The sequence below is a fragment of the Coturnix japonica genome, chromosome Z (genome assembly GCF_054131305.1).
Source record: "Coturnix japonica strain WE chromosome Z, WE-NBRP24, whole genome shotgun sequence".
Taxonomy (NCBI): Eukaryota; Metazoa; Chordata; class Aves; order Galliformes; family Phasianidae; genus Coturnix; species Coturnix japonica.
In genome coordinates this window covers 65995668-66020301 of record NC_140702.1, presented here as the reverse complement: position 1 = coordinate 66020301, position 24634 = coordinate 65995668, and the positions used below count along the sequence as shown (strand labels likewise).

Here is a 24634-nt window from a genome sequence, read left to right as displayed (position 1 = left end):
GCTATCACCTACAATACAGATTGCTCAGTGTACTCCCAAGAGATCAGTCTAGCCCTACCAAGTGTCTGTATCCCTTGCCCAGTGCCTGAGAGCTTTGTAGGGCTGGGGATGCAAGCACTTACCTGAAACCCCTCAAGCATGGGAAATAGAAACGAAAGCCTTCTGTCAAACAAGAACCAGTTTTTCCTTCATGTATTTGTTGTCAGGGAGGTATTTTTGTTTTGTTTTGTTTCGTTTTTGTGGTTTTTTTCCGACCAGAAGTGTTTTGAAGTGTGTAGATAACCCAACTGCCTGATGCCTAGAAGCATAACTAAGTGCTAAGTGCACAGTGAGGCATGTCAAACACTTGACATGCTGAATTCCCTGAGAGCACTGATGGCTCAGTGCATGCTCAGCCCAGGCATTAATTCCAGCCCAGCATTTTCTGGCAGTTTTGGGGGCTGCCAGCAGACATTGTTCAGCTCTGTGTGTGCAGTCAGTGCTTCTCTTTGGATCGGTACTTTTTGTACTGAGCTGTGTAACAAGAGAAAGTGCTCTGGTTTTCTGGAGCAGAATACTACCCTTGCAAATCTTCTGAGTTAGTCTGGTTCGAGCCACAGTAAGAGCTGAAATGTGAGGTAGGGCTGCCAGGTTGCTGAAGGCTAGGCACAGGGTGTGCAGATAAGCTGCAAGTCCTGTCTGCAGTGCACATTTGTTGTCTCACTGCAAGCAAATGTACACAAATCTTGTGCCAAACTGTCTCTAGGAATGATGGCTGATAGTAAAGCTAATGGCAGGGCAGTGTGGAAACAGCCAAAAGAAGTGTAGGATGATTGCCGCAGATATAAATACCAGTCCATTTTCTGTTAAGATCCACAGCTGAGCCTTGCTAGATCCCTGGAAAGGCTGTGTTCTGCTGTCCCCAGCACCGCTCTCCCTGTTGGTACTGGACCACATCTGCAATTTCTGTTTCATATCCAGGAGGTGGGACAAGAGAATCTTAGTGTGCCGACTTGGTGCTTTTTGTTTGCACCCTACTCTGATGGCATGGTTGTTCCAGTGGCTCACCTGGCAGGCAGGTACTGGCTGCAGGAAGCAGGAACATTGACCAGTTTGCCCCGTGCTCCCTGACCCAGTATTGAGCCTCATGCTGCAGGCACAGCTGTGATCAGAAACCAGCGCTCAGCTCCTTTGCCCAGTAGCTTCTAGGTGGCTTGGCAGAGTCTGAAGGGCCTCTTGTCTAATCAGTGTCTCTTGCCCCACAGATATCATCCTGGCACACTACCAACCAGTGGGCTTCTTATGCCTGTCTCATAGTGTGTGCCAGCCTCTTTTTGAGGAGCTTCTGCTCCTGCTGCAGCCCCTCTCACTGCTGCCCTTCAACCTGGACCTCCTTTTTGAGCACCACCTGATGCAGATGGGCAAAGAGCAGCAGCAGCAAAAGGAGCTGCTGCGTGTGAAGCAGGACCTGCTGCTTTCTGCACACTCCACCCTGCAGCTGATGAGGACACGGGGCAGCAGCGAGGATCCCGACGGCTGCAGCACTGCCCCTGAAACATGCAAAGTGGGTGGCAGAGATGGCGGCATATCTCCAGGCCGCAGCCCTGAGCAAACTGCAAGTGAGAGGGTCAAGGGAGTGGGGGCCTCCTGCGGAGATGGAGACAGAGAGGAAGAACGGAGGAAGGTGCGAGAGAGCACGTGGGAGGGGAAGAAGGACAAGCAGGCAGGCTGGTGGTACCAGCTCATGCAGAGCTCACAGATTTATATTGAAGGCTCGACTGAAGGCTCGAAGTTTATTCGTTATGAAAAGAAGAAGGCTTTGAGTGGTGTGCCCAGTTCGGCTGAGTCCCATGAGACACCACCCCCACGTGAAGGGGTAGTGGAGGGAGCAGAAGCATGCCACATTGCTGAGGGCAGCTTGGAGGAGAAGCCCAAGGCTGCCATCAGGCCAAGTCCTGAAACTGTGGAAGACCCCCTGGAGAAGCACCAGCATGTGTCAGGCAGTGAAGAGGTCAAGGAACGGAGCTGGCCCTTCTGGATGGGCAGCCCCCCAGACTCGGTGGTTACAGAGCTGAAGCGCAGCAAGGAGAAAGAGATGGGGTCTCAGCTAAAAGTGGGAGCAACAGCAGCAGCCCCCCAAGAAGAGAGCAATGCCAGTGCATCAGAGGGCAGCCAGCCCATCAAGTGGGGACACTTGTTTGGGTCCAGGAAGGTGCAGAAAGAGCCCAGGCAACCTAACAGGTAGGAATACAGGTGGCTTGGTACTGGGGGGGCTGGTTAAGCTGGAACTGCAGCAGTGTGGTTGGGAGTCAGCCAAATGGCCTGCTGCTAGGCTACACTGTGGTGACACATCAAAGGTAGTATGTGAATAAAGAGATCTGTAACGCCTGGTATGTCTGGAGGTTGCTGGGTCTCCTGGAAAGCCTGGGGACTGCAATGTATGTTGTGTGTGATCCAGATCCCTAAGGCATGACATTACCATGAGACACTAGCTTCCTCACCACAGCCTGCTTCTGTCTCATCCTTGCAGGTTGCCCTCTGGCTGGCTGAGCCTGGACAAGTCTGTGTTCCAACTGGTGGCCCAGGTTGGAGCAAGCATGTGGCGAGAAACAGCCCCTGAGCCAGAACCTCCTCAACCAGAGCCTCCTGAAGTGTCACCTGCACCTCAGCCAGCCCGGGGACTGTGTGCCAACCCTCCCTGGTGAGTGGTGGCGTGTGTCTGGGGATGTAATGGGGTGAAGTTGTCACAGCTCTGCCTATTGTGGCGGAGGGGAGGGAGGCAGGGGATGTTTCTGACCCCACTGTGGTCCCTGGACTCCAGTGGGGTGAGCATGCTGTGAGGATCTCACCCTTTCTCCCTTCCTCTTGCCCACAGTGAGGTGAAAGCTCTTTGCCATCACATTGCCACCGAGGAAGGACAGCTGAGCTTCAAAAAAGGGGATATCCTGCAGGTCATCTCCAAGGTGGATGGTGACTGGCTGCAGTGCAGTCTCGGCTCCGAGAAGGGACTCGTGCCCATCATGTACGTGACCCACCCGGAGGACGAGGACTATTGACATGGCTGAGGCCAAGCACAGTACCGTGGGCTGCTGAGGCTCCTCTAGGGATGCCCAGAGAAGCAAACACAGCTTCTTGCTAGTTTCTTACCTTTCTTGCCATTACAGAATACAGTAACCATAGGTGGTTCCTTCTTGCTCCTCCTTGTGCAGCTGCCAAAGGCCAAACTGGCCCATGGAGCCTTCTGCAAGCTGTACCTCGTATTGCCAGGCATTGCCGTGCATGCAGCCACACCAGGGACCGTTAGAGCCCCCTCCACCCCACGCCATCTCCAGCACCCATAGGTGATGGGTTTGTATGTAGCAGGAATCGAAACAATCCCTGCCAGAGCAGCACTGGCTCAGTTTCACGCTGCAGGGTGCAGGAGAATGGCCCCTCCCGAGGGTGGCCGTGCAGCCTCCAGCACCCTGATGTTACTGGGGTGGGAGCACCATGCACTGCCAATGCTGCCCGGCCTCGGCCTTGGGAGGGAAGGGGTGTGTGTGTGTGTGTGTGCAGAGCGAGGGTGTGTGGTGTTGTGAGGAAGGCACGTGGATGTTCGGTGTGATGTAGGTCCAGGTGAGGTAGTGCCACCCTGTGCAGAGATAGGTGATGTGGGGATGTGCCCTCCATGCTGAGCAGGTCGCCTTGGATGCCCTGGGGTGCTCAGTGGAGGGAAGGTGGGAGGGGAGGGAAGGGGGGTGAGGGCAGGGTCCCTGACAGGGCTAGGGATGGGATGCTTTTGGGGTTTGGGGGCCGAGCTCCCAGCAGGAACAGTGGGGGAGATGGGGATAGGAAATGCTCCCCGTGATGTGAGTTTGGGGGATAAGTGTTGTGCGCGAACACAAGGGGCTGCTGGGAGTCCAGGGCTCTTCAGCAGAGGCAATGTCAGTCAGTCCCTGCCTTGCCATGCTCTTGGGGTGGTGTGGGGATCCTCACCTGCCACTGGGTGGGTGACAGTGTTAGCGAAAGTCCGTGCCAGTATTTGGTGCCTTGGCCAGGCAGATGCTGCTCATGGTGTCTTGCCTGGGCTGGCTTCCCTGTGGCGAGGGGCCCTGGTCTTGCAAGGTTACCTCCTGCTTGTACATCGCTTAGCGGACGTTGCACCATATTTAATTTGTATTTCCCTGTTAGAACAAGGTGTCTCGCCTTTATTTATTTCTTTATTTATGATGCATATTAATTAAAAGGTGCTGATTGAGCTCCCTTGTTTTGCAGCCTTGTTATTTCGCCCTGTCTTCAAGAAGGGAATGAGGGATACCTATATTTTGTCCTGTCTCCAGCCGCAGCCAAACACCTGACCTTGAGAATAAGAAACATTGTTCCCCTAGGAGACAGGTCACTGTCCGAGGCTGGTGTGCCTTCCTCCTCCTACCTATATACCCAAGGGTGGCGATGCAGCTGGATGCCCCCTCCAGTACAGGGGGTCCTTATCCTGGCAGCACAAGTGATTCATCTGTGGTTGGTGGGAGCTTCAGCCACGGGGCTGAGCAATAGCTGGGACTTTTGTTCCTTATATAGCTTCCTTGTGCTCAGCCTGCAGTGTGGGCAGAGAGCATCACAGCTGTAAGGGCAAAGAGAGGGCAGATGGCAGCCCTCCTCATGCAGGTTGGGGCCAGCGAGCAGCACGCTGTAGTGCTGGGGATTGGGGTGTCTCTATGGCCATGCTTCCCTGTGCTGGGCTGTTCACCTGTAAGGCCATGGCTGGGCAGGTTTATGATGGATCCCGCATGCATCATGAGAACTGAAGCTCCTTCCCAGCCCAACACCCTGAGATCTGGGGTTTGTGCAGGATGAAAACCAGCAGCAGAGCCCTGTGGGAATGGGCAGGGGTGGATGGGCTGAGAATGCCCCCAGCCGGTGGGTCAGCCTCTCCCTGAGAGCACTCTGCAAGGAATCCTGCAAGGAAGATGGGGAGCTGAGCTCTGTGCTGGGCTGGGCTCTGCTCTCCACTGAGAGCTGCCCAGCAGTGTGGTCTGTGCCCCTGACACTGCATCATCTCAGTGTTTGAAAAGTCCAGTGGCTTCTTGCTCAGCTTCAGAAAGGGGAAATGCATGCAGTGAGGAAACTGGCAAAATCTCTCTAAAAGGAAGCAGTGTGGTTACACATTGTCCAGCAGCCTACAGAAATGTAGGGCAGCCTTTCCAAGTTCCTGGTAGCAAAAGGCAGAGGGGAGCCAGCAGGACGGTCTGCCAGGGCCAGAGGCTGTTCAAAACAGCTCTTCTAAGAGCTGAGGTCACAGCCAGGTGGCACAAAATAGCATCAAGCAGATAGGACATAAAAGCTCAGTAAGATAATAGAGCAAGGAGCCTGCAGTAGCAGCCAGCAGTCCTTTAGCAGACACTCTGAGATCTGTAAATCTGCCCCTCCAAAAAAGTCTGTAGTGTTACTGAGAGCTCAGACCATGAGGAATGGAGAGAAAACAGATCCGCAGTGACAGGTCTGTGTAACCTCCAGTGTATGGGGTGGCACCTGGGGTTGGTATCAGGGAAGGATGTGGTTGTCAGCATGGGAAGGGGATTTGCCATCCCAACAAGGCAGGCCCATCTTGTCCTGGGTGCTGAAGTCAGCCCACACGCTGCCTTGGCAGCATGGGCTTTGCCTTGTATGCCCAGAACACACAGCTGCAGCCAGGGGCTGCGGGAGGAAGGGAAGCAGAACACAGTTATGCTCAAGTTCAGAATTCTCCCAACGTGGAGCGAAGGGGTGGTGATGAGAGCGAAGGAGCAAATAGAGGGCTTCCTGACAGCGTGAGCCATGCCTCCTCCGTAGCACTTGAGGTTTCGGATGGGGTAATGAAGGGCTTTTGGAGAGGCCAAGCTGTTAGCACAACACTGGGCTGGCGAGAATCACACTGGGAGCAGCACGAGGATGTGGTTTTTGGGGACTTCTCTGATTTGTGGAATTTCCCTCATTATTTTCCAATGATTTCCCAAATGAGGAACTTGTGCCAACTGATGCTTTTGCATCTCTATGCTGAGCATTCCCAGAACACCAGCAGACAGGTAGGGGTAAAGGCTGGGCTGCTGACAGAGGCAGAACCTCTCTTTGGGATTATTAGAGGACTGCTCGCTGCTGGGAAGCAGCAGACACGATCTCGGAGCCTGGATCACTCTGCTTTGTGTCCCTGGGGCCATCACCTGCTTTCAGCCCACACTCGAGCACCGAGACAGCACCTCAGTGCTCTGGGATCGGTGCTAACAGACACTGACAAGGGGAGGGCTGTCCTGATGCAGTCTCCATGTGGCTTCACTGCTAGAGTGGAACCCAGGAACCAGCGCTGCTCACACGTCCTAAGCACCATAGCACCTAAAATCTGTTCTCAGGGAGAAGTGAGGTTGCAAAAGGGGCATGCAGCCTGCCCGGAAAGCAGTGCTGGCACTGGTGGAGCTTCCTTCTATGATGAGGAAGCCTCTTGCACCACAAGCAACTGCTCTGCCCAGCTGTTTCCTTCCAGTGCATGCATATCGTGCAGTCAGACAGGAGTACTGAGAGGTGCTGCCTGTGGGGAGGAGGGAGCATGGCCCTGCAGTGGGTCCTTCTCCTGGTCCTCACGACTCTGCTGGCAGCACTGGATCAGGATCAGCGTGACCGCAACAAGAGAGCATATTACTGGTACTCAGGTAAGGGATGGTCGCTCTCTCCTGGCAAAGGGAGGTTTTGCTGCTTGCTTGTTGTGTGTTTGCTGCGTATTTTGCAAGCAAAAGGGCCAGAGGTGTTATCTGCAGCGGAGCCTGCGACATGTGGGCATCAGTTGGGATGCGTTGGGGTTGAGCTGCTGTGAGCTGTGTGCTGCTGTCTCCAGGGGACCACATAAATGCCCCAGTGCACGGTGATATCCCTAAAGACTGCCCCTAGTACCGGCTATGGGGTTCCCAAACTGTGAGCTGGGGACCCTTCAGTGAAACCCAGGAGAGGGAGATTTTCAGGTCCATGAGGCAGTGTCACGGAGCCTGTCCCCAGCTCTGCAGCCTGGCATGGGAGCCCCACACACAGCTCGCTTTGTACAAGCAAGTCAGGGTTGTTTTGTTATTTCCAGCATCTGCCAGTAAAGCTGAGATGCGGGGCTCGTATTTAATCTCAGCAGAGCCCTTCAAGTCGTCTCAGTAGTTCAGGAGCAATCTGAGCTCCCAGGAGGTGGGGGATGCATACAGAGCCCAGGCCTGGGGCCGTCACCGTGCTCTGTGCATCTGTCTGACCGAGGAGTCTGTTTCTTTACTGACCTTGCCACAGTTGGATGACTAAAAGTGTTAAATGAGCACTAATGTTGTCCCACCCTGCTGTGCAGCATGGAGGAGCTGCAGTGGAGGGATGCCAGGCGCTTGCAGGGAGTGGAGCACAGCGCACTGACACTGCAACGCTGGGGGCAAAGCCAGTGGCAGTGGACATCCCCTGCCCACAGTGCCCAAACCCCTGCTCAAACTGATGGTCTGGAGGGTCGAACTGTGCCCATGAGTGGTTTTCCAGCTCATTTGCCTAGTTCATGAGGTGGAGGCCAGGACACAGCTGTGGGACACAGTGGGGACATGCTGGCTGGTGACTGCATGGTGTACTCTGCACATCTATGTTACACGTCTGTCCTGGGAGCTGCCTGCAGTGAGGATGGTGTTTGCTGAGTTTGCACCCCTGTGTTTGTGAAGAAGAGGAACTGAGACACGAGCACTCAGCAGCCCTGCCTGAATCCGCTGCGTGTGCACGTTCACACCCAGAGCAGTGACCTGATCCCCCTGGGGTCGGGATCCTCACATCACAGAGGGCCAAGAGCAGGAGGTGGTTAGAACGGGGCCCTGCTGGAGCCATCTCACATGGGGTGGCCAAGGGGCAGGACAGACCCTCTGGGAAGAGATAGGAAATAAAAGGTCCCTGCGCATCCCCCCTAACCCTGGGGTGTACATTGAAGGAGGGGGGACCAACCCCAGGACACAGTGGTTTTGGGTAGAGTGGAGGAAACAAGATGACATAAGGAGCATCCCAATGCTGGCTGGGGTGAGGCAGCCCCACAGCACAGTGTGCGCTGCCGGCATCACAAGCAGTGCCAGCAGAGGATGTGGTCAGGGCGTGTGGTGCATTGTGTGCACAGAGCTGCACTGTCTCTTTGTCCTGTTGTCTCCTGTCTGTCCTCCTGAACTGCTTTTGTGGGGTTTTACTCAACACCTGAATGAAGGCCTCAGCCCCTCACACCGTGCTCAGACAGGGAGGTGGGCAAGCCTGTAGGGGGTGTTTTCCTGCAGAGCTTGGCATTATGCAGTGACTTACAGGCAGACACCCAAGAGCTGTAGCAGCAGTGCCTGGTGCTACAGTAGGTGTGAGTAAGGGAGACCTGGCTCTCAAACAGGGCCTTGAGTAAATCTTGGGGGGACCACAGTCTCCAGGGGACACCACAGAAACCGAGCTCCTCTCTGCTGACCCCTCCTGCCATCTACACCCACGGCATGCCAAGCTCTGCTTTGCCACACTCCTGGAGTGCCCTGCAGCAGAACCAGGTGCTCCACAAGGCTGCTGTAAAATGCCTGCTGCATTTGTGTCTGCTGAGCAGAGTCAATAAGGGGTTAATCACTGCATGAAAACCAGCACAGCACTGCGTGTCTGCCACTGCAAAGTGCACAGACCAACCGTTCTGCAGGCAGCACACATCACACGCTGAGTTCAGCCTCTTTGTCACACCTGAACCATATTTTCCATGCCGAAACGTGACCCAGACTCCTTCCTGCACTCCGTAGGCGGCTGTCTGTGCAGTGAGGGTGAGAAAAACAGCCTCCCAAGATGGTTTCTCTGCTCACAGGATGCAGTCAGTCCCTACCAGGCTGGGAGCTGTGTGTTTCTCTCCTGCCTGTCTTTGATGACACGCGGCCAACCCGATGTGCTGACTCACCTGAGCCCCTCATGTTCCTGCAGGCACCCCAAAGCAGGCACTGGGTTGGAGATTTTTGCCCCAAATCCCCTAATCAGGATTTTTTTAAGAACAGTGAAGAGGTGACAGTGACAGTCCTCTGTGCACCTTCCATCCACACTGTGCTCCTCTCCTGCCCCCAAGGCCTCACATCTCCTCATGCCATCCATTGCTGACACTGCAGTCAGCCTTGGCTGAGCCTCAGTCTTCCTCCTTGTGCCCCTGTCCCTCACAAAGTCACACTTTGTCCCAACAGAAAAGTGCAACAAACCACAGTGGGACCCCACGCTCCAGTTTACACCAGATGGAAACAGTTTTGAAGTGGATGAGGAACTGCAGCTGACCTGCCCTGCACATCAGAAGCCCACCTTCACCACTGTCAAATGTGCAGAGGGATCCTTAGGACTTGGTTCTGGGAAACCCTACTCTGGATATGTCTGGTGGGGGAGGAACAGCACAGGTGCCTGGATCCGCATTGAAGGGGGTGTTCGGTGTGCTGGTAAGTGAGAGCAGCAGGTAGTATGGAGGTAACATGCCAGGTCCTGTGCCCTTGGGGGCCAGTCCAAGGAGTGAATGGAGAGGACAGCCCTGGGAAAATCCCAACTACAGGCTGTGAGGAGGGTTAAGAGAATGGCTGGGACAAGGGTGGAGTGGGACAGCTTGTGATTGCGTGGTCACTGGCATGTACAAGCTGAGCCACTTCCCAAGATGTATTCCAAGGCAGATGGACATGTCATTTTCTGTGTCCCTTCAGTGACCAGAGGGCTGCAGGTATTTGCTGATACCCACCATGCTCTGCCCCACCTCACCACCTCCCACCCTAAATGAACCTGCTTTTATCTCTACCAGATATGTGCCAAAAGCCCCAGTGGGATCCAGAACTCCATCTGACACCAGATCTGGAGGAGTACGGAGAGAATGAAGAAGTGACCCTGAGCTGCCCCAAGGGCTCACAGCCATCCTACACCCACGCCAGATGTACAATGGGAAATGGGTTTTACATTCCTCGTGGATCTCCATACAGAGACATATGGGTGGGGAGGGACAGGTTTGGTGCTTGGAACTCCATCTGGGAGACTGTGCAGTGCATTGGTAAGTGGAGTGACAGGAGGTGCCTTCTCTGCAGCCCTGTGCTCAGACTTTCCACCCTCTCCCCTCTCTGTGTTTCCCATCTCAAAACTGTGTGCAGAATCATCATCCTAGTGCCCGATTGGGCTCACAACTGAGCCAGGCTGTCTGTAGTATAGGAAGCCACTTTGCCAGACTGAATCTTTATCTGTGCCAGGCCCTCAGCTGTGTTGACTGCAGCACACAGCTGGGTGTGATCTGCAGACTGCTGAGGGTACACTCCATCTCACTGTCCAAGTCACTGATGGTGATATTAAAGAGTTGGCAGACCCAGTACTGACCCCTCTTGGACACCACTTATCACTGATCTCCATCTGGACATTCAGCCATTGACCTCCATTCTCTGGGTTCACTCTGGCAATCAGTTCATGGTCCTTCAAAATCCACCCATCAAATCCATATATTTCCAATTTGGAGAGAAGGGTGTGATGAGAAGGGACCATCAGTCCCTACTGAAGTACAGACGGATTACATCCAGGATTCTTTCCTTCTCCTCTCATGCAATTACACCATAATAAAAAGCTATCAGGTAGATCAGGCAGGACCTGCCCTTGGTGAAGCCGTGCTGGTTCTCCCATTTCACCTCCCTCTTCCATGTGCCTTAGCATTGCTTCCAGGAGGGTCTGCAGTATTCTGGCCAGCAGTATCCTGGGCTACATCAGCAGAGGGGTGGCAGCAGGGACAGGGAGGGGACTGTCCCCAAGACAGACTGCCACACTTTGTCCCAACAGAGCATTGCAACAAGCCACAGTGGGACCACAGACTCCAGTTTACACCAGACGGAAACAGTTTTGAAGTGAATAAGGTACTGCAGCTGACCTGCCCTGGACATCTCAAGCCCTCCTTCACCAGTGTCAAATGTGCAGAGGGATCGTTAGGACTTGATTCTGGGAAACCTGACTCTGGATATGTCTGGTGGGGGAGGAAGAGCACAGGTGCCTGGACCCTCATTAATGGGACCGTACAGTGTAAAGGTAAGTGAGGCAGCACCATCTCTCCACGTCCCCTCTCTGCCTTCCCACTGAAATGCCATTCACAGCATTGCCCAGCAGGAGCACAGCATGGGGCAGGGTGTGGGGCCAGCTCTGAGGGGCTCATGGGGTTGTCCTGGTCATTGCTGTGCCTGCAGGGAGCAGGGAGGGTGCAGGGAGTGCTGTGCACCTGGGTGGAAGCCAGTGTACAGGGGGAAGGGCAATGCCCTCCTGCAGAGCCAGGGCTGTGCTGCCCGTGGGGATGATTGCCACAGAGGGAAGCGGGTGGGCAGGGAGAGCGATTCCATTCTTGCTGCTGGAGCTCATACTCCCATGGCTAGAAAGGTGCATGCCAGCCTGCCACCTGCATGTCAGGATGGGAAGGGTGAGGAGGGAGAAAGCAGCAGGCTGTGATCAACCTCTGAGCAAGAAGGGTGCAAAAAGGCCATCCCTGCCCTTCCCTGCTTAAGCAGCCTCTCTTCTGTTAACATCTTCCTGTGTTTTTGGTGCAGAGAAATGTCAGAAGCCACTGTTGGATCCCAGGATTGGTTTTGTCCCAAACCAGAAGTTCTACAACCTCAATAAAACAGTGTCAATGACATGCCCTAGTGGGTACCAGCCTTCTGCCATGGAGATCATTTGTATGAAACTAAGCCCACGCCAAGGCCTCTCAGGTCCTCAGAGCAGCTGGTTTATGAAGAACAGCACAGGATTATGGCAGTTGGCACCAGGATACGTGAGATGTGTGGGTGAGTGAGGACCTTTGTGAGTGAGGGAAGGGGGGGCACGACGGAGGTCCCCTGCATTTCTGCTGGCCCCGTTATGTAGGCACACATGGATGTTGCCTCTCCCTCTGGAGCAGCTGAGCAGGGTTATGCCAGGAGCCTGAGGAGCAGCATGGCTCTGCCCTTGTCACTTGCTGGTGGACATGGCTGTCACTGGAAGCACTGGAGGGAGGTGTCCCTGCTTCCTCCAATTTCTGGGTTATGGTGCCCATGGGCAGCTCACTGCCCCACCTCACCACCTCCCACCCTAACTGAAACCCCTTTCACCTCTACCAGAAACGTGCCAAAGGCCCCAGTGGGACCCAAGACTCCATCTGGCACCAGACCTGGAGGAGTACAGACAGAATGAAGAAGTGACCCTGAGCTGCCCCAAGGGCTTACCATCCTACACCCATGTCAGATGTGCAATGGGATATGGGTCTTACAGTTATGCTGGATCTGCATACAGAGATACATGGGAGGGGAAGAACTGGTTTGGTGCTTGGATCTCCATTGAGGGGACTGTGCAGTGCCTTGGTAAGTGGAGTGGCAGGAGGTGCCTTCACTGCAGCCCTGTGCTTAGACTTTCCACTCTCTTCCCTCTCTGAGTTTCCACCTCAAAACTGTGTGCAAGAACATCATCCTGATGCCTTACAACGTCCCTTATATTAGAACATCATCCTGATGCCTTACAACGTCCCTTATATTAGAACATCATCCTGATGCCTTACAACGTCCCTTATATTACCCTGGGGCTGTTACGTAAGCACACTCCCCCAGTGAATGGTGGCACAGCCTCACCCATCCCATCTCTGCAGCCACAGCCACAGCTGGCACTCACCACCTTCCACCTCTGCCAGGAATATGCCAGATGCCCTGGTGGGAGCTGGGTCTGCTGGTGGAGCTGTAATCAGGCAGTGGGGGAAGAATGATGGGCACAGATGGACCCACTGGTTGTGTCAACAGCTGCAGTGACCATGGGCATATCCTGATCAGTTGAGCTGTGGGGGCCTAAGGTTTGCCTGAAGGGTAGAGTTACCTCCAGCAGTGACTATTGACCCAAAGTCCATGTCTATCTTCTTAAGATGCTGAGATCTAAAACTCTTCCAGCTTCTCCATCCAGAAACCTGAATGAGCTGTTACACCCTCCTGCTTGCCTTTATTCCAGCTAGATTGGGAGCATGTTTGTGTGTCAGTAGCACCATTGCAGTGGTGGAGGGGAAGGAAAGGAAATGACCCTGTTGCAATGCTTCCTTCACAGAGGTGCTAGAAGTTGTCCCTGGGACCGTAGATGTCACCAGCACCACCATCAAACTGAACTGGACCTGCAGCTTTCCCGATGCCTGCCAGCACATACAGGCCACGTGCCGGCTGGCCGGGCCTTCCTCACCTCCCTGTGAGGCTGAGGAGCTCACTGGAGCGGAGATCCTACATGGCAAGATGGGAACATTCACCTGTCCTCCCCTGCAGCCCTTCACCGACTACACTGTCACCATCTCAGTGCCCCCCAGCACAGTCCTGTTTTCATGGGTGATCAGGACAAAAGAAGCAGGTGGGTGTCCATGGAATACTATGGAAGGGACATTCCTGGGCTGCTTCACCAGTGGAGAGGCAGATAACCGTGTCCATGGCCCAGCAGCTCCCTCTGAGCATCCTTACCCTGCTGTGATGGTCCTGGCACTGGGGCTGTATGCAGCCTGTGGGGCTGTGCAGAAGGGGCTTTGCAGAGCCCTACAGCAGAGCTCTTTCCTTCCTACCCTCTGCCTCCTCACCACCCCATTGCTGCTCCCGCTGTTGTGAAATCCACACTCCTCTTGTGGCACAAACTGTGCTTGGGTTTGCTGTGCAGCCCGACCCTGAGCAGAAGCTCAGACCCTCCCTGCTATCCCTATGTGTGACCCCCTCTTCCTGCGCTTCCAGTGCCGCAGAAGCCGGAGCTGCTGCAGCTGGATCCCAGCAATGGGACTCTCAGGTGGAAGGCGCTGCCCTCCTGCCGAGGGGAGATCGTTGGGTACCAGGTACCGTGAGCCCCCCCAGCCCCTCCCTGCTGGCAGCCCAGCCCTGAGCAGGCAGGCGTGCAGAACATGGGAAGCCCTGAGGACCAGCAGTCGGTCAGCCACCCATTTCAGCTGAGCTTCTGGCTGTGATGAATTGGAGCAGTTCTAACCTCCCCTCGGGCTCCACAGATGTCTTTGGTGGGGCGGCCTTAGGCTGTGGGTTCCAGTGCCAGCAGCAGAGCTGAGGGAGGAGAGTGCTGCACCCAGCTTGTAGCCACCTCACTGTATGATGTGATTCACAAATCACTCAGCAAATCCATCCAGCTCAGAGAGCTCAGAGGGCACAGGCACAGTGTAAGCAAGTCAATTTTCTGCAGCTGCTGGTGGTACCTGGAGCTGTAGCTCACACACACACAGGGCCGAGGCTCCCGTGGGCTCCTCTCTGGGCACTTCTGATTGCCGGGACAGGAACAGGGGCAGGAGGAGCTCGGCAACGCGCTGCCGTCTGGCTGCGGGGTGGGCAGGTTCCTGCAGCCGCTGCCCTCCAGCTCCGTGTCCCGTCTGCAGCTGAACATCACGGCCAGGGCCCCGCAGGACGGCGGCTTCGTGCAGATCGAGCGGCTGCAGCTGAGCAGCCGAACCACGGAGCACCCGCTGCCCGCGTACGGCCCCGGCACCAGATACGCGGTGGCCGTGCGGGGCCTCACGGCTGCGGGTCCCGGAGCTGCAGCGCTGCGGGACTTTCACACCAACGGCTCAGGTGAGGCTCGGTGCGCGCAGCTCCTGCTCCTGCCCCTCCGTGCCGGGCTGCTGGTGCTCAGCACGGGGACCTTCCTCTGCAGAGACCCCAGGGCCGCCCGACGGCTGCTCCCGCCTCGTGCTCGATACCTCTGCATCTCAGGGGACAGCTGTGCTTCCCCTGCACCCCATCTCACAGCCCCCTGAGTCAGCGAGGTGAGCACAGCCCTGGCTGCTCTGCTCTTGCAGCGCTGAGCAGTGCTGCCCCCATTGAGCCGCTGCTGCCCACCTCTCTCCACTCCCTCCTCTATTACCAACTCCGCATCCTTCAGTTTCTCCATCCTCATCCCCATCTCACATCCCTATCTCCATCTCCAACCTCGTCCCCATTCCCGTCCTTATCGCCCATTCACATTCCTGCTCTCATCCCCCTCTCCCAGTCCACTTCCCCTTCCATTCTTCCATCCCAATCTCCATCCCTGTTCTTGTTCCCATCCCTTCCCCATCCCCATCCTCATCCCCCTACCTCTCTGTCCTTATCGCCGTCCCCATTCCTATCCCTGCCCCTGCTCACGACCTCGTCCCCATGTCAATTCATCCCCTTCCCTGCATCCCCTGTTTCCCACCCCCATGCCCGTCTAACAGCCCTGTCTTGCAGTGAGCACCAGCTGCTGGTGGCTGTGACACACAACAGCACGGTGCTGGAAGACGCCTGCTCGGGGGAGCTGCAGCCCTCCAACCACAGCCACCCTCCCGAGCCCTACGTGGCCGCCGTGCTCAACCTCACGGCACCCACGGACTTCATGCTGGGTGACGGGACCCGCGGGCACGGCTTCCACAACGCCCCCCTGCACCCGGGATGGGATTACACCGCCCTGCTGCGCCTCGCCCGGCGCTCACCGCAGGTACCGCGCTGGGGGCTCTCGGGGATGGGGCAGGGCAGCGACCGCCGTGTCCTCGGCCATGGTTGGGGCCTTTGGTGGCCCTGGGTGGCAGCTCCTTGCCGCTGTGTGTGTGGTGCTGTGGGACTGCTCTGAGCTGCCCCTCCTGTGCCCTTCAACAGGCAGAGACATTCACCTGCGTGTGCTACAGCTTCTCCATGGGTAAGTGGTTCCTCTGCTGCACATCTGTGACCGAGCTCTTTCTGTGTCCCCCTTTTCCCAGCCCAAACGCTTGCAAGGGGAGGAGATGGGGATTGCAGGAGCTCTTGTGAGAGCAGAGGAAACTTCTGTTTCCCAGATACTTGGAGTATTTCTCTGCTATAACCAAGTTCCTACCTCCATCTCCTTGGATGTTCTCTGGATCCTGAGCCTCTCTGTGGGTGCACAGGCTTTGGTGCCTCTGGCCTTATCGGCATGTGTGCATAAGTGGCAGCTGGACACTCTGCTGCTTCTGTGCCATCATCTCTCCTCCCATCCCAGTCCTAACACTGCCCCAGTCCACATGCAAACACAGAAACACTAACACCTTGCCCTGCTCTGGCTGTGCAGGGTGACATGCCCATGCTGAAAGGCATCACACCCAGCATCACCACTCCTGCAGCAGCATGGCTGTTTCCCAGCACTGAGTCTGTGGTGGGAAATGAGGGGAGCTGCTTTTATCCCCTCACCACTGCAAAGTCTCCTCCTTTGGTTTATGTGGAGCCTGATCCCAGTCTGCGTTTATTGCAGGGCAGGAGTCAGTTCCTCAGCTACACAGACTGCCTGTGCTGATGGCACTTGTGTTGGCTGCTGTGGTCCTGGCGCTGGGGATTTTCCTGCTCCCTCTGATCGTCAGGTTAGTACATGTCTCTCTTCTCCTGCTCTTTGTTCTGTCCAGAGGCTGCCTGGTAAGGGCTCTGAAATAAAGCAGGACTCATGGCCATGTGGGCATCCTCCTCTGCTCTCCACCTCCTGCTGATCTTTGGGCTGACTTGCTGTCTTGCAGGCAAAAGCGCAACAGATCAAAAGCCTCTGAGATCAACAGCACTATCCCCCTCCGAAAGCGTCACAGAGGTGTGGTATTAGCAGTCTGAACAGGCTGCTTGTTAGAAGAACGAGCAGGGTACTTCCAGGCACTGTGAGGCTCATTGCAGAACAAAGGGGGTCAGAGCTGGCTGGTGTGGGGAAAGAGACACCTCACAGAGAGGGAGACATGCATGGGAAGGGATGAAGCTGGGTTTGGTAGGGTTCTGCCCACTGAAATGCCAGCCCAGCCCCATGAGCTCATGCTGACCTCCTGCCCTGATGTTCCCCATAGGTGCCAGGAATCTGAACACACTGATCCCAGTGGAGGAACTGCTGGATACTCTGAAGAGGCTTCAAAGGGCAGAGATAGAGGCAGAGCAGATGGAGGATGAATCAGTCAACAGGCACGAGGCAGGGCGTCTGGGCGAGTACCAGGTGTGTGTTAGGTGTTCTTTTCCATCCGGCTGCACCATCCATCCAGCTCCAGCCCCTCCTGCGGTGTGTGAGGCACTCAGCCTCAGTCCCCTCACTGAACCTGGACTAACGCAGAGCTCCTCTTCCTCCTGTGCAGAAACTGGCCTCCTCTCTGTGCCACTCCTGCAGCGCTGGGAAGGAGCTGTGTAACGAGGGCAAGAACCGCTACAAGAGCATCATCCCATGTAAGCAAAGCTCTCCTGGGGCTCAAAGCTCCTCTGTGGCTGATGCAGTGTGGACATTTGGCCACTGCACTAATGATCTCCTCTCAAAACACATTGCATTTTCTTCCTGTGCAATGTCCCCTGTTGTTTTGTTAACTCTTCTTTCCTTCTGAACTTGTCCCAAGGCTTGGAAAGCTGCTGAGGAGAGATCAAACAGAGCTTTCCTAAAGGACACTCCCTTCCTTAGATAGTCATTTCACTGCTTCCCCAAAGGGGCAGCCCCCTGACTCCCACCTCCTCTCTCCCAGATGATCACTGCCGTGTGGTGCTGCAGCCCTCTGACACAGGGAATGACTACATCAACGCCAGCTACGTGGATGTAGGTAGCAAGGAGGATGGCTCCTCTACTTCTTTCCTTATTAAATGTTTAACATGAGTGACTGGAGCTGTTTGAAACTCTCCCCCACAGAGCTACCAGAGCCCACGCTTCTTCATTGCTGCTCAAGGTGGGTACTCCCACCTTCTTGGTTACTTTCTCTAAAATGGGTGCCAAAGTCGAGGTGCTCGGTACCTCCAGCCATGTGCTGCCATGCCTTGGCTGTGTCACTTCAGCACTGGGAAGGGGGAAATACAGGGCTGCCCCAAGGAGCCTGAGGGCACATCCATAGTTTGGGCTCTGACACAGGGCTCTCCTCTTCCTTTCCAAGGCCCTTTGCCTGGGACAGTGGTGGATTTCTGGCAGATGGTCTGGCAGGAGAAGATCTCAGTCATTGTTATGCTGACAGGCTTGGTGGAGCAGAACAAAGTAAGCATCCGAGCTTGTGCTCAGCTCCGGTCTCCCAGTGCCCAGTCTTCCTTGCTTTGCTTTGCTCAGCACAAGCTTCAGTGAGGGCAGGAAGCAACTCCACACCACTGCTGGCATGCAGTGCTCCCCTAATGCAATTGTTGGTGCTGCCATTGACAGATTAAGTGTGAGCAGTACTGGCCAGAGCAGCAGCAAGTATACGGGGACTTCAGTGTAACACTAAACAACACCAGGACCACTAAGGGCCTTACTACACGTATCTTCTGCCTGCAGAAGGTAAGGCTGCCATGCAGCTGTGCTGGGGTTGCAGGGTTCTCCTGGGGTTATCAGCTGGCATTGAGCCCTGCCTGGGGTCAGCCTTGCTGTCACTAAGCAGCATTCTAGAGCATCAGCCCTGGGTTTCCACGCAAGGCAAAGACAAGCAGTCAGCTTCAGTGATCACCCTGACTGAGTCTGTACTGATGTACCTGGGCAGATCTTGCACTCTCAAGGACCTGGGAGAGGTGATCACAAAGGGTAGAAAAGTAGCTAAAGGATATAAAAGGGCATCTTTCTATATCCAGGCTTTTCAGAGTGATGAGACAGGTACTTGCCATCTGGGTCAACCTGCAGAAGATCCACATGGAAGCACTGTGGTGCCTTATAGCTCCTGAACTTGAACAGAGAGATTATGGTTTAAGGTAGCATACCTGAAGACGTTTCTCAGGATGGGTAATTCTACTGAAGTTGTACTTTGGATAATAAGCAGAAACCAAAAGATTTGCAAGTAGAACATGGGTTCAGCTACAGACGTTATGCATGTTCTTGTCTTGCCAAGAACAAAGTCCACCTGAAAAGTAAGACTCCACGAGCACCTGATGGTGGGACATGGCAGTTCGTTAGCTTAAGCCAAGTGAATACAGGATGGCCTGGTACCAAAGTGGCAACATGCATATCAGTGCAGTAACAGCCTTAGGAAATGCCTTATCTGGGGAAGCTATGGCTTTCTGAGTCTCAACACTGTGATATTTATTTCTTTCCTCTGAGGCTGTGTTTACTGCTCTGAGTACACAGTTATTAGCATGGGGAGGCAGAGAATGAAGCAGATTATGTAGCTTGGTGAATTTGCTCAAAGTCCTTGTGATGCCCTTTGCTCTCTGACCAGCCACAGTGAAGCAGTCATTGTGTTGGTGGTGCCACAGGAAGGCTGGGTGCTGGTGCATCCCCGCCATGTTTTACCTCTACTTGTTGATAAATACTTCACATAACCTCTCAGACTGGTTCCTACTCCAGCCACATCCACCTTACAGGCAGGCTGTGCTCTCCCAAGAACAGTGGAGCAGTTTCACTACCTGCAGTGGCCAGACCACGAGGTGCCCAGGAACCCTGCCCAGCTGCTGTCCCTACTGGAAATGATTAACAAGAGTGGATCAGAATCACCTGCAGGACCTGTGCTGGTGCACTGCAGGTACTGGGATAGGAGTGCTCATGTGCTGGAGCGAGGCTGTCTGGGGCAGTACCAACTCCTCTTCTGTGTCCTTAGTGCAGGGATTGGGCGGACAGGCACCTTCATTGCCCTGGACTTCCTCCTGAAGATGGCAAAGGTCGAGGGAAAGGTGGATGTGTTTCACTGCGTGCAGAAGCTGCGGGAGCAGCGGATCTGCATGGTGCAGACCAAGGTGAGGGGGATCCCCTGCTGCCCACATGACGCAAGACTGCAGATCTACCTCCCACCTGTGGGAGTCCTGGCATGGAAGGGCAAGTCCTTGCTCTTATAGGCAAGGAGCATGCATGTGTCCTCCAGGCTTTCAGGATGTTTGCCCACATGGCATCATCTGGGCAGATGTGTCCTGGACAAGGGACTGTGTTCCCACAATGCGACCCTATGGAGGAAGATGTAAGTTTGGCAGGCCTCTCCAGCTGCTCGCAGGAGGAATAGTTCACCTGTTTTCTGAGCATCCTTCCTGAGAGCAGGGCTCTGGTTTGAGAGGGAGCACTGGATCACAGGAAGATAGTCTTGCTTGGGTGGTTACAGTTGCCCCCAAGGGTGTCTGGCAGGGAGGTGAAGTGTGGAGCTGTCACAATCCTGACGCAGATCAGTGTTAGTTTGTTGCAGTCTGTGGACAGTAGTCTGGAGTCCCAGCGCTGCCCACGGAGCTGCTACAGACGGCGCCCTAACTCGCATCTCCTTGCAGGAGCAGTATGCCTTTTTGTATGAGGTGCTGCTAGAAGGTTTGCTCTGTGGCTGCACTGGGGTGCCAGTGGAGAGAGTTGCCAGTCACATCAGCTGCCTCCAAGGAGCTGAGACTCCGAGCCAGAACAACGTCCTGGAGAAGGAGTTCAAGGTACCACCAGGACCTGGTGCAGCAGGTCTGCTGCCTCCTGCCACAGCTCTTACCCAGCTGTGGGTGAGAGGTGGGGGGAGTATTTCTCTGTAGTTTACCTGGAGATGGAAAGGGAGCTGACAGGAGAGGCTTGCTCAGGTGAACCATCCCTTACAGGCAGTGCAGAAGTTTTCTGAGTTGTTCCAGCTCCTGCCGTGCAGAGAAGCAGAGAAACCCAGCAACCAGCCCAAGAACCGCAAGCCAGGGATCCTGCCAGGTACTGCAGGGCTGGGCTGTGCCTTGCTGCTTCACCCAGCTCCTGAGAGCAGAAAGGGGGAGGATGCTGTCCCAGCACTGCTGCTTCCTTCCCCAGCACCATGACAGAAACATGGAACCAAGCATTCTGCCCCCGGGACCAAATGCCAGCTTCTGGTTGGTGTTGTATGTTATCGTAGAATCATACAGATTGGAAAAGGTCTTCAAAACCACCAAGTCCAACCATAAACCTGACCTATCAAGGCCCATCACTTAACCATGCCCCCTCTGTGCCACATCCTGGTATCTCTTAAACACCCCCAAGGATGGGGACTCCACCACTTCCCCGGGCAGCCTGTTCTAATTCTTGACCACCCTCTCCATGCAGAAATTCTTCGTATGTCCCATTTAAATGCCTCCTGGTACAAAGTGAGACTGTTACTTAACATAGGCAAATCACTCCTTACATGTGAAACACGCCTCATCCCCATCTCCTGTGCTTCCATAGCTGAACCTAACCTTCCACATCCTAACTCTAACTACAGCCTTAATTCTAACCCTAACGCTTTCCCTAACCCCAACCTTAACTCTAACCTCAACCCTAACCCTCACCATCACTGCAGAGGAGCTCAGATCAGGCACCAGACAGTGATCAGGAATGGGGTTCACAGCTGCTCCAGTGCCTCATTCCCCTCCGTGCAGGCAGAGGATGGCTCAGCCCTTCTCCCTCTGCCCTTGCCTCCACAGCGGACTCCTTCCGGCCCATCCTGATGTCCTCGCTGAACGCTGACGGCTCGCCGGGCTACATCAACGCCGTTTTTGCCAGTGTAAGGCTGCAGCCAAACGGGGCTTGGGGCTGCTAGGAGCAGCAGAGGCTCCACGAGCACTCAGCGCAGAGCTGGGCTGTGCCGCCCAGCTTCAGGCACCCCAGCCTGAGTGCTCCATCCTGGAGGCTGTTCCCAGTGCCTGGGGCTCTACTGCCAGGAGATGGCCCCCGAGTTCAGCCGAAGCCCTGAGAGCTGCTCAGCTCAGCGGGTCGCTGCTTTTTGCCTGCGCTGACTTGCGTGGATTGCTGGAGTAACTGTGGCTGTCACAGGCATCGCCATGCCCGTGCCTTGTGTCACCTCTTAATTTCCTCCTCCCGACTACTCTGTTTTGCAGACGTACAGCAAGGAGGACAGGCTGATTATCACCCAGCTGCCCTTTTCCAGCACCCTAGTGGACTTCTGGGCTCTGATCTGGGACTACACCTGCACCTCAGTGGTTGTGCTCAACCAGCTCCAGGAGCTGGACAAGGTCATTTATCTGCCCTTCTCCTGACAGCCTGCTTTCTGCCATTGCAATGCACAACTCTTTTCACTGAGGCCCTGCTTGCTATGGGGGGCCAGCCGCAAGCTTGTGGGCTTCACTTTGCTGCACTTTCAGGGCGGACCCAGTCCCATGGTATTTCAGTGGTGGGGTGAACCCACAGGAACAAGGGCATCCCTTGGGTTTTGCTTCTCCTAACCCAGTACTGATTGCTATAGTCGTGCTGTTTTTCTGGCTGCTGTCCCGAAGGTCAGCCCCAAAGCACAGAGCAGTCAGAGTACCCATGTGCATGCTGTGGTTGAAGGGTTGGGCCAGATGTACCCACATGAAGCACTGAGCTGCTGTGTGTCACCATGCATTTATCTACTCCTAGACATATGTGGAGGTCTGGCCCACCCAGGGCAAAGCCATCCATGGCCACTTTCACATCCAGTGGATCTCTGAGGAACCTGGAGCTGGTTTCACAGTGTGGACGCTTGCACTCACCAATAAGCAGCAGGTGGGTTTTGGGGCAGCAGTGACAAAGTCCTTTGAGATCAGCCTTTGACAGAGCTGAGAGCTGCTGCAGGCTTTGGTTTAGGGCCAGAGTCACAGCTGAACATGTCAGAGGCTGCAGCAGAGGGAGCTGATGGGCTCGTTGAATGGCACAGGTCAGAGCAGGGCCTTTCCCCACAGAAGGTTCATCCCAAGAGGGTAATACTGTATGCAGTGGTACAAGCAGAGCACAGATATGTGTGCACATCTTTCCAACGTGGAGAACACCAGTACTGAATAGTCTGTGCGTCTCAATGATTGCTTATAGATGGGGATAGCTATTATAAGTTTCTGGGCCAGATTCATACTTTCTGTCCTTCCTCTTCATGAACCCAGTGGGTTACTTGTCTGCCCAACCCAACTTTTTTCTTCCTTGCTAGCCCAAGAAATCTGCAATGAAAGTCCACTTCTGGCAGCTGGAGGACTGGCCTATGCAGCACCACCTTCCCCCACACCTCACCACCATCATCAGCCTGCTAGGGAAAGTGGAGACACACCAGCGGCAGAACCAGGATGGGCACATCCTCGTCACTTGCTGGTAAGTAATATATCCTTCAGAGGAGCAGCTGTGGCACAGAGATGGCTCACTCTGAGGTTCATCTGTGAGCTCAGGTCCCAGCTCCAGTCTCAGCTCAGGGTGGACATGTTCAGCTGTGTACAGGGCAAAAGACTTCCCTGTGGAGGCTGGGTTGGTTCAGGACAATCCCAAGAGCCCCAGGTCAATGTGGCTGGTGGGACACCTCTGGTGATCAGCACCACCAAATCACACTGCCCTCCACAGGGATGGTGCCAGCAGGAGTGGGATCTTCTGTGCTGCCAGCTTCCTGTGCGAGCAGATCCAAAGTGAGGGGCTGGTTGATGTATCCCAGGCTGTGAGGATGCTGAAGAGACGGAGGAGGCAGCTGATTAAGGATGTGGTAGGTGTTGACTTCACACTCATCTGGGATCTGGGGCAATACTGGAGCACTGATGAAGAACTGATGGGTGCCCAGATGCCTGCTCTGCACCCACCTCACCACCAGCTCTAGGTCCTTAAGGTCATCATACCACTCCTGTCTGGGAGTGAAAATCAGACACAGTGCCACGGGTGTTGGCACTCCTCGCAAGCCCAGACAGCCACAGCATTGGGTTAGCCTGGCTCTCAGCCACTGGGGCACACACTCCTCTCTAGGGAAAGCAAACTGAGAAGTGGGGATGTACCTACCCCTGGCTTTCTCTGGAAATGCTGGCAACCACACTGGCCTTCCTCAGAAGGCATTCTGGCATTGTATGCTCATGTGAATCCTTCCGTCCACAGGAGCAGTATGGGCTGTGCTACAAACTAGCCCTCAGCTACTTGAATTCATTTGAAACCTATGGCAATTTCAAGTAAGATGCGTGGTCACAGCCCATTTCTGGACAGAACTTCAGCCTTCTTGAAGAAGCAATGGAAACCAGAGGAGATGTGCACTGCCCTAGGATCACAAAATCATTAAAGCTGGAAGGACCAGTGAAATAATCTAATCCAACCATCAACCCACCAATGCTTTACTCCTCTCATGAGCCACCCTAAGGGCCATCTGCAGCTAGACAACACAGGCTGGACTGTCTCCAAATCGTGAACAGAATTTGAAGCATGAACATGGCCCTTTGCTCAGAGTTTTGGCAGCACTTTACCTGGCACCACAACATGAGTACACTGAGCAGAGCATAGGCACAAGGCTTTGATGTGTCCATGCCAAGGATGCAGAGAACTAGCTATCCCATCCAGGCTCCCTTTCAGACATCCTCAGTGAAAGTGGGGTAGCTGCACCAATGCCCCAGTTGTGCTCAGTCAGGAGCACCAAACACCATGAGGTCTCCTCCAGGGCTAGAACACAGGCCATCTATCTTGCTTTGGAGGATGCAACAAACCTGTGTCCATGAAGAGCCAGGGGAGGGATAATCCACAGCCCCACAGGGATGACCCATTCCTTCCCACACCACACAGTCCCTTCCTGCTGCTGCATCTTCCTGTTGCTGGTCCAGGTGCCACAGCCCTGAAAGCACCAGAGAGGCTCCCTTACAAGTCTACCTACCCCACCATGGAAATCTGACTTGGATGCCTGTACTTTGAACGTTGTCTCTGCAGGTTACAGTCCAGGAGAGGCTGCTGCACCATGGATAATATCTGTCAGGACTGACCCTGTAGCTCTAACTGTGTATCACTAATAAAGGCTCTTTGATGGTTTCAGTGGTGGTGGTGAGCTCTGAACTTCACTTTTCTCCCAGGTTTGATCTGACATGGGGGCTACAAAGAAGCACAGGCCCCTCAGCTCTACCCACAGTGTGTGCACAGTCCCACCTAGGATATGTGCTGGCAT

The 24634-nt window shown here is 54.8% G+C and overlaps 2 protein-coding genes across 10 annotated transcripts in view; both read left to right on the top strand.

Moving 5' to 3' along the window:
* Window positions 1–4217, top strand: part of RUSC2 (RUN and SH3 domain containing 2) — a 51551-nt gene extending 47334 nt beyond the window's left edge. For all 9 annotated transcript variants that reach the window (XM_085528803.1, XM_015848387.3, XM_085528799.1 and 6 more), the window contains 3 exons: window positions 1245–2220; window positions 2510–2680; window positions 2855–4217. In XM_085528803.1, the coding sequence (XP_085384929.1) occupies window positions 1245–2220; window positions 2510–2680; window positions 2855–3035 (1328 nt within the window). In that variant the 3' untranslated portion in view covers window positions 3036–4217. The remainder of the gene's footprint in view (window positions 1–1244; window positions 2221–2509; window positions 2681–2854) is intronic.
* Window positions 4218–6400: 2183 nt separating this feature from the next.
* LOC107305832 (receptor-type tyrosine-protein phosphatase U-like) lies at window positions 6401–24504 on the top strand. Its single transcript, XM_015848443.3, has 30 exons — window positions 6401–6638; window positions 9162–9404; window positions 9755–9997; window positions 10765–11007; window positions 11517–11753; window positions 12066–12305; window positions 13030–13320; window positions 13689–13786; window positions 14333–14525; window positions 14608–14719; window positions 15162–15408; window positions 15567–15606; window positions 16174–16279; window positions 16430–16497; window positions 16742–16884; window positions 17021–17108; window positions 17396–17466; window positions 17557–17593; window positions 17795–17892; window positions 18052–18168; window positions 19182–19339; window positions 19415–19550; window positions 20067–20216; window positions 20373–20472; window positions 21198–21277; window positions 21612–21746; window positions 22132–22257; window positions 22673–22830; window positions 23074–23209; window positions 23590–24504. The coding sequence occupies exons 1-30, from the start codon at window positions 6476–6478 to the stop codon at window positions 23662–23664; spliced, it is 4332 nt and encodes a 1443-aa protein (XP_015703929.1). The 5' UTR covers window positions 6401–6475; the 3' UTR covers window positions 23665–24504.
* The last annotated feature ends 130 nt before the right edge of the window (window positions 24505–24634 follow it).

What these genes read in the sequence shown, in the direction of transcription:
- LOC107305832 (XM_015848443.3), top strand. Translation starts at nt 6,476, where the DNA reads ATGCATATCGTGCAGTCAGACAGGAGTACTGAGAGGTGCTGCCTGTGG. An exon ending in AGGGGGTGTTCGGTGTGCTG is followed by an intron (nt 9,405 to 9,754) that starts GTAAGTGAGAGC and finishes TATCTCTACCAG; the next exon opens with ATATGTGCCAAAAGCCCCAG. An exon ending in GTGCTACAGCTTCTCCATGG is followed by an intron (nt 15,607 to 16,173) that starts GTAAGTGGTTCC and finishes CGTTTATTGCAG; the next exon opens with GGCAGGAGTCAGTTCCTCAG.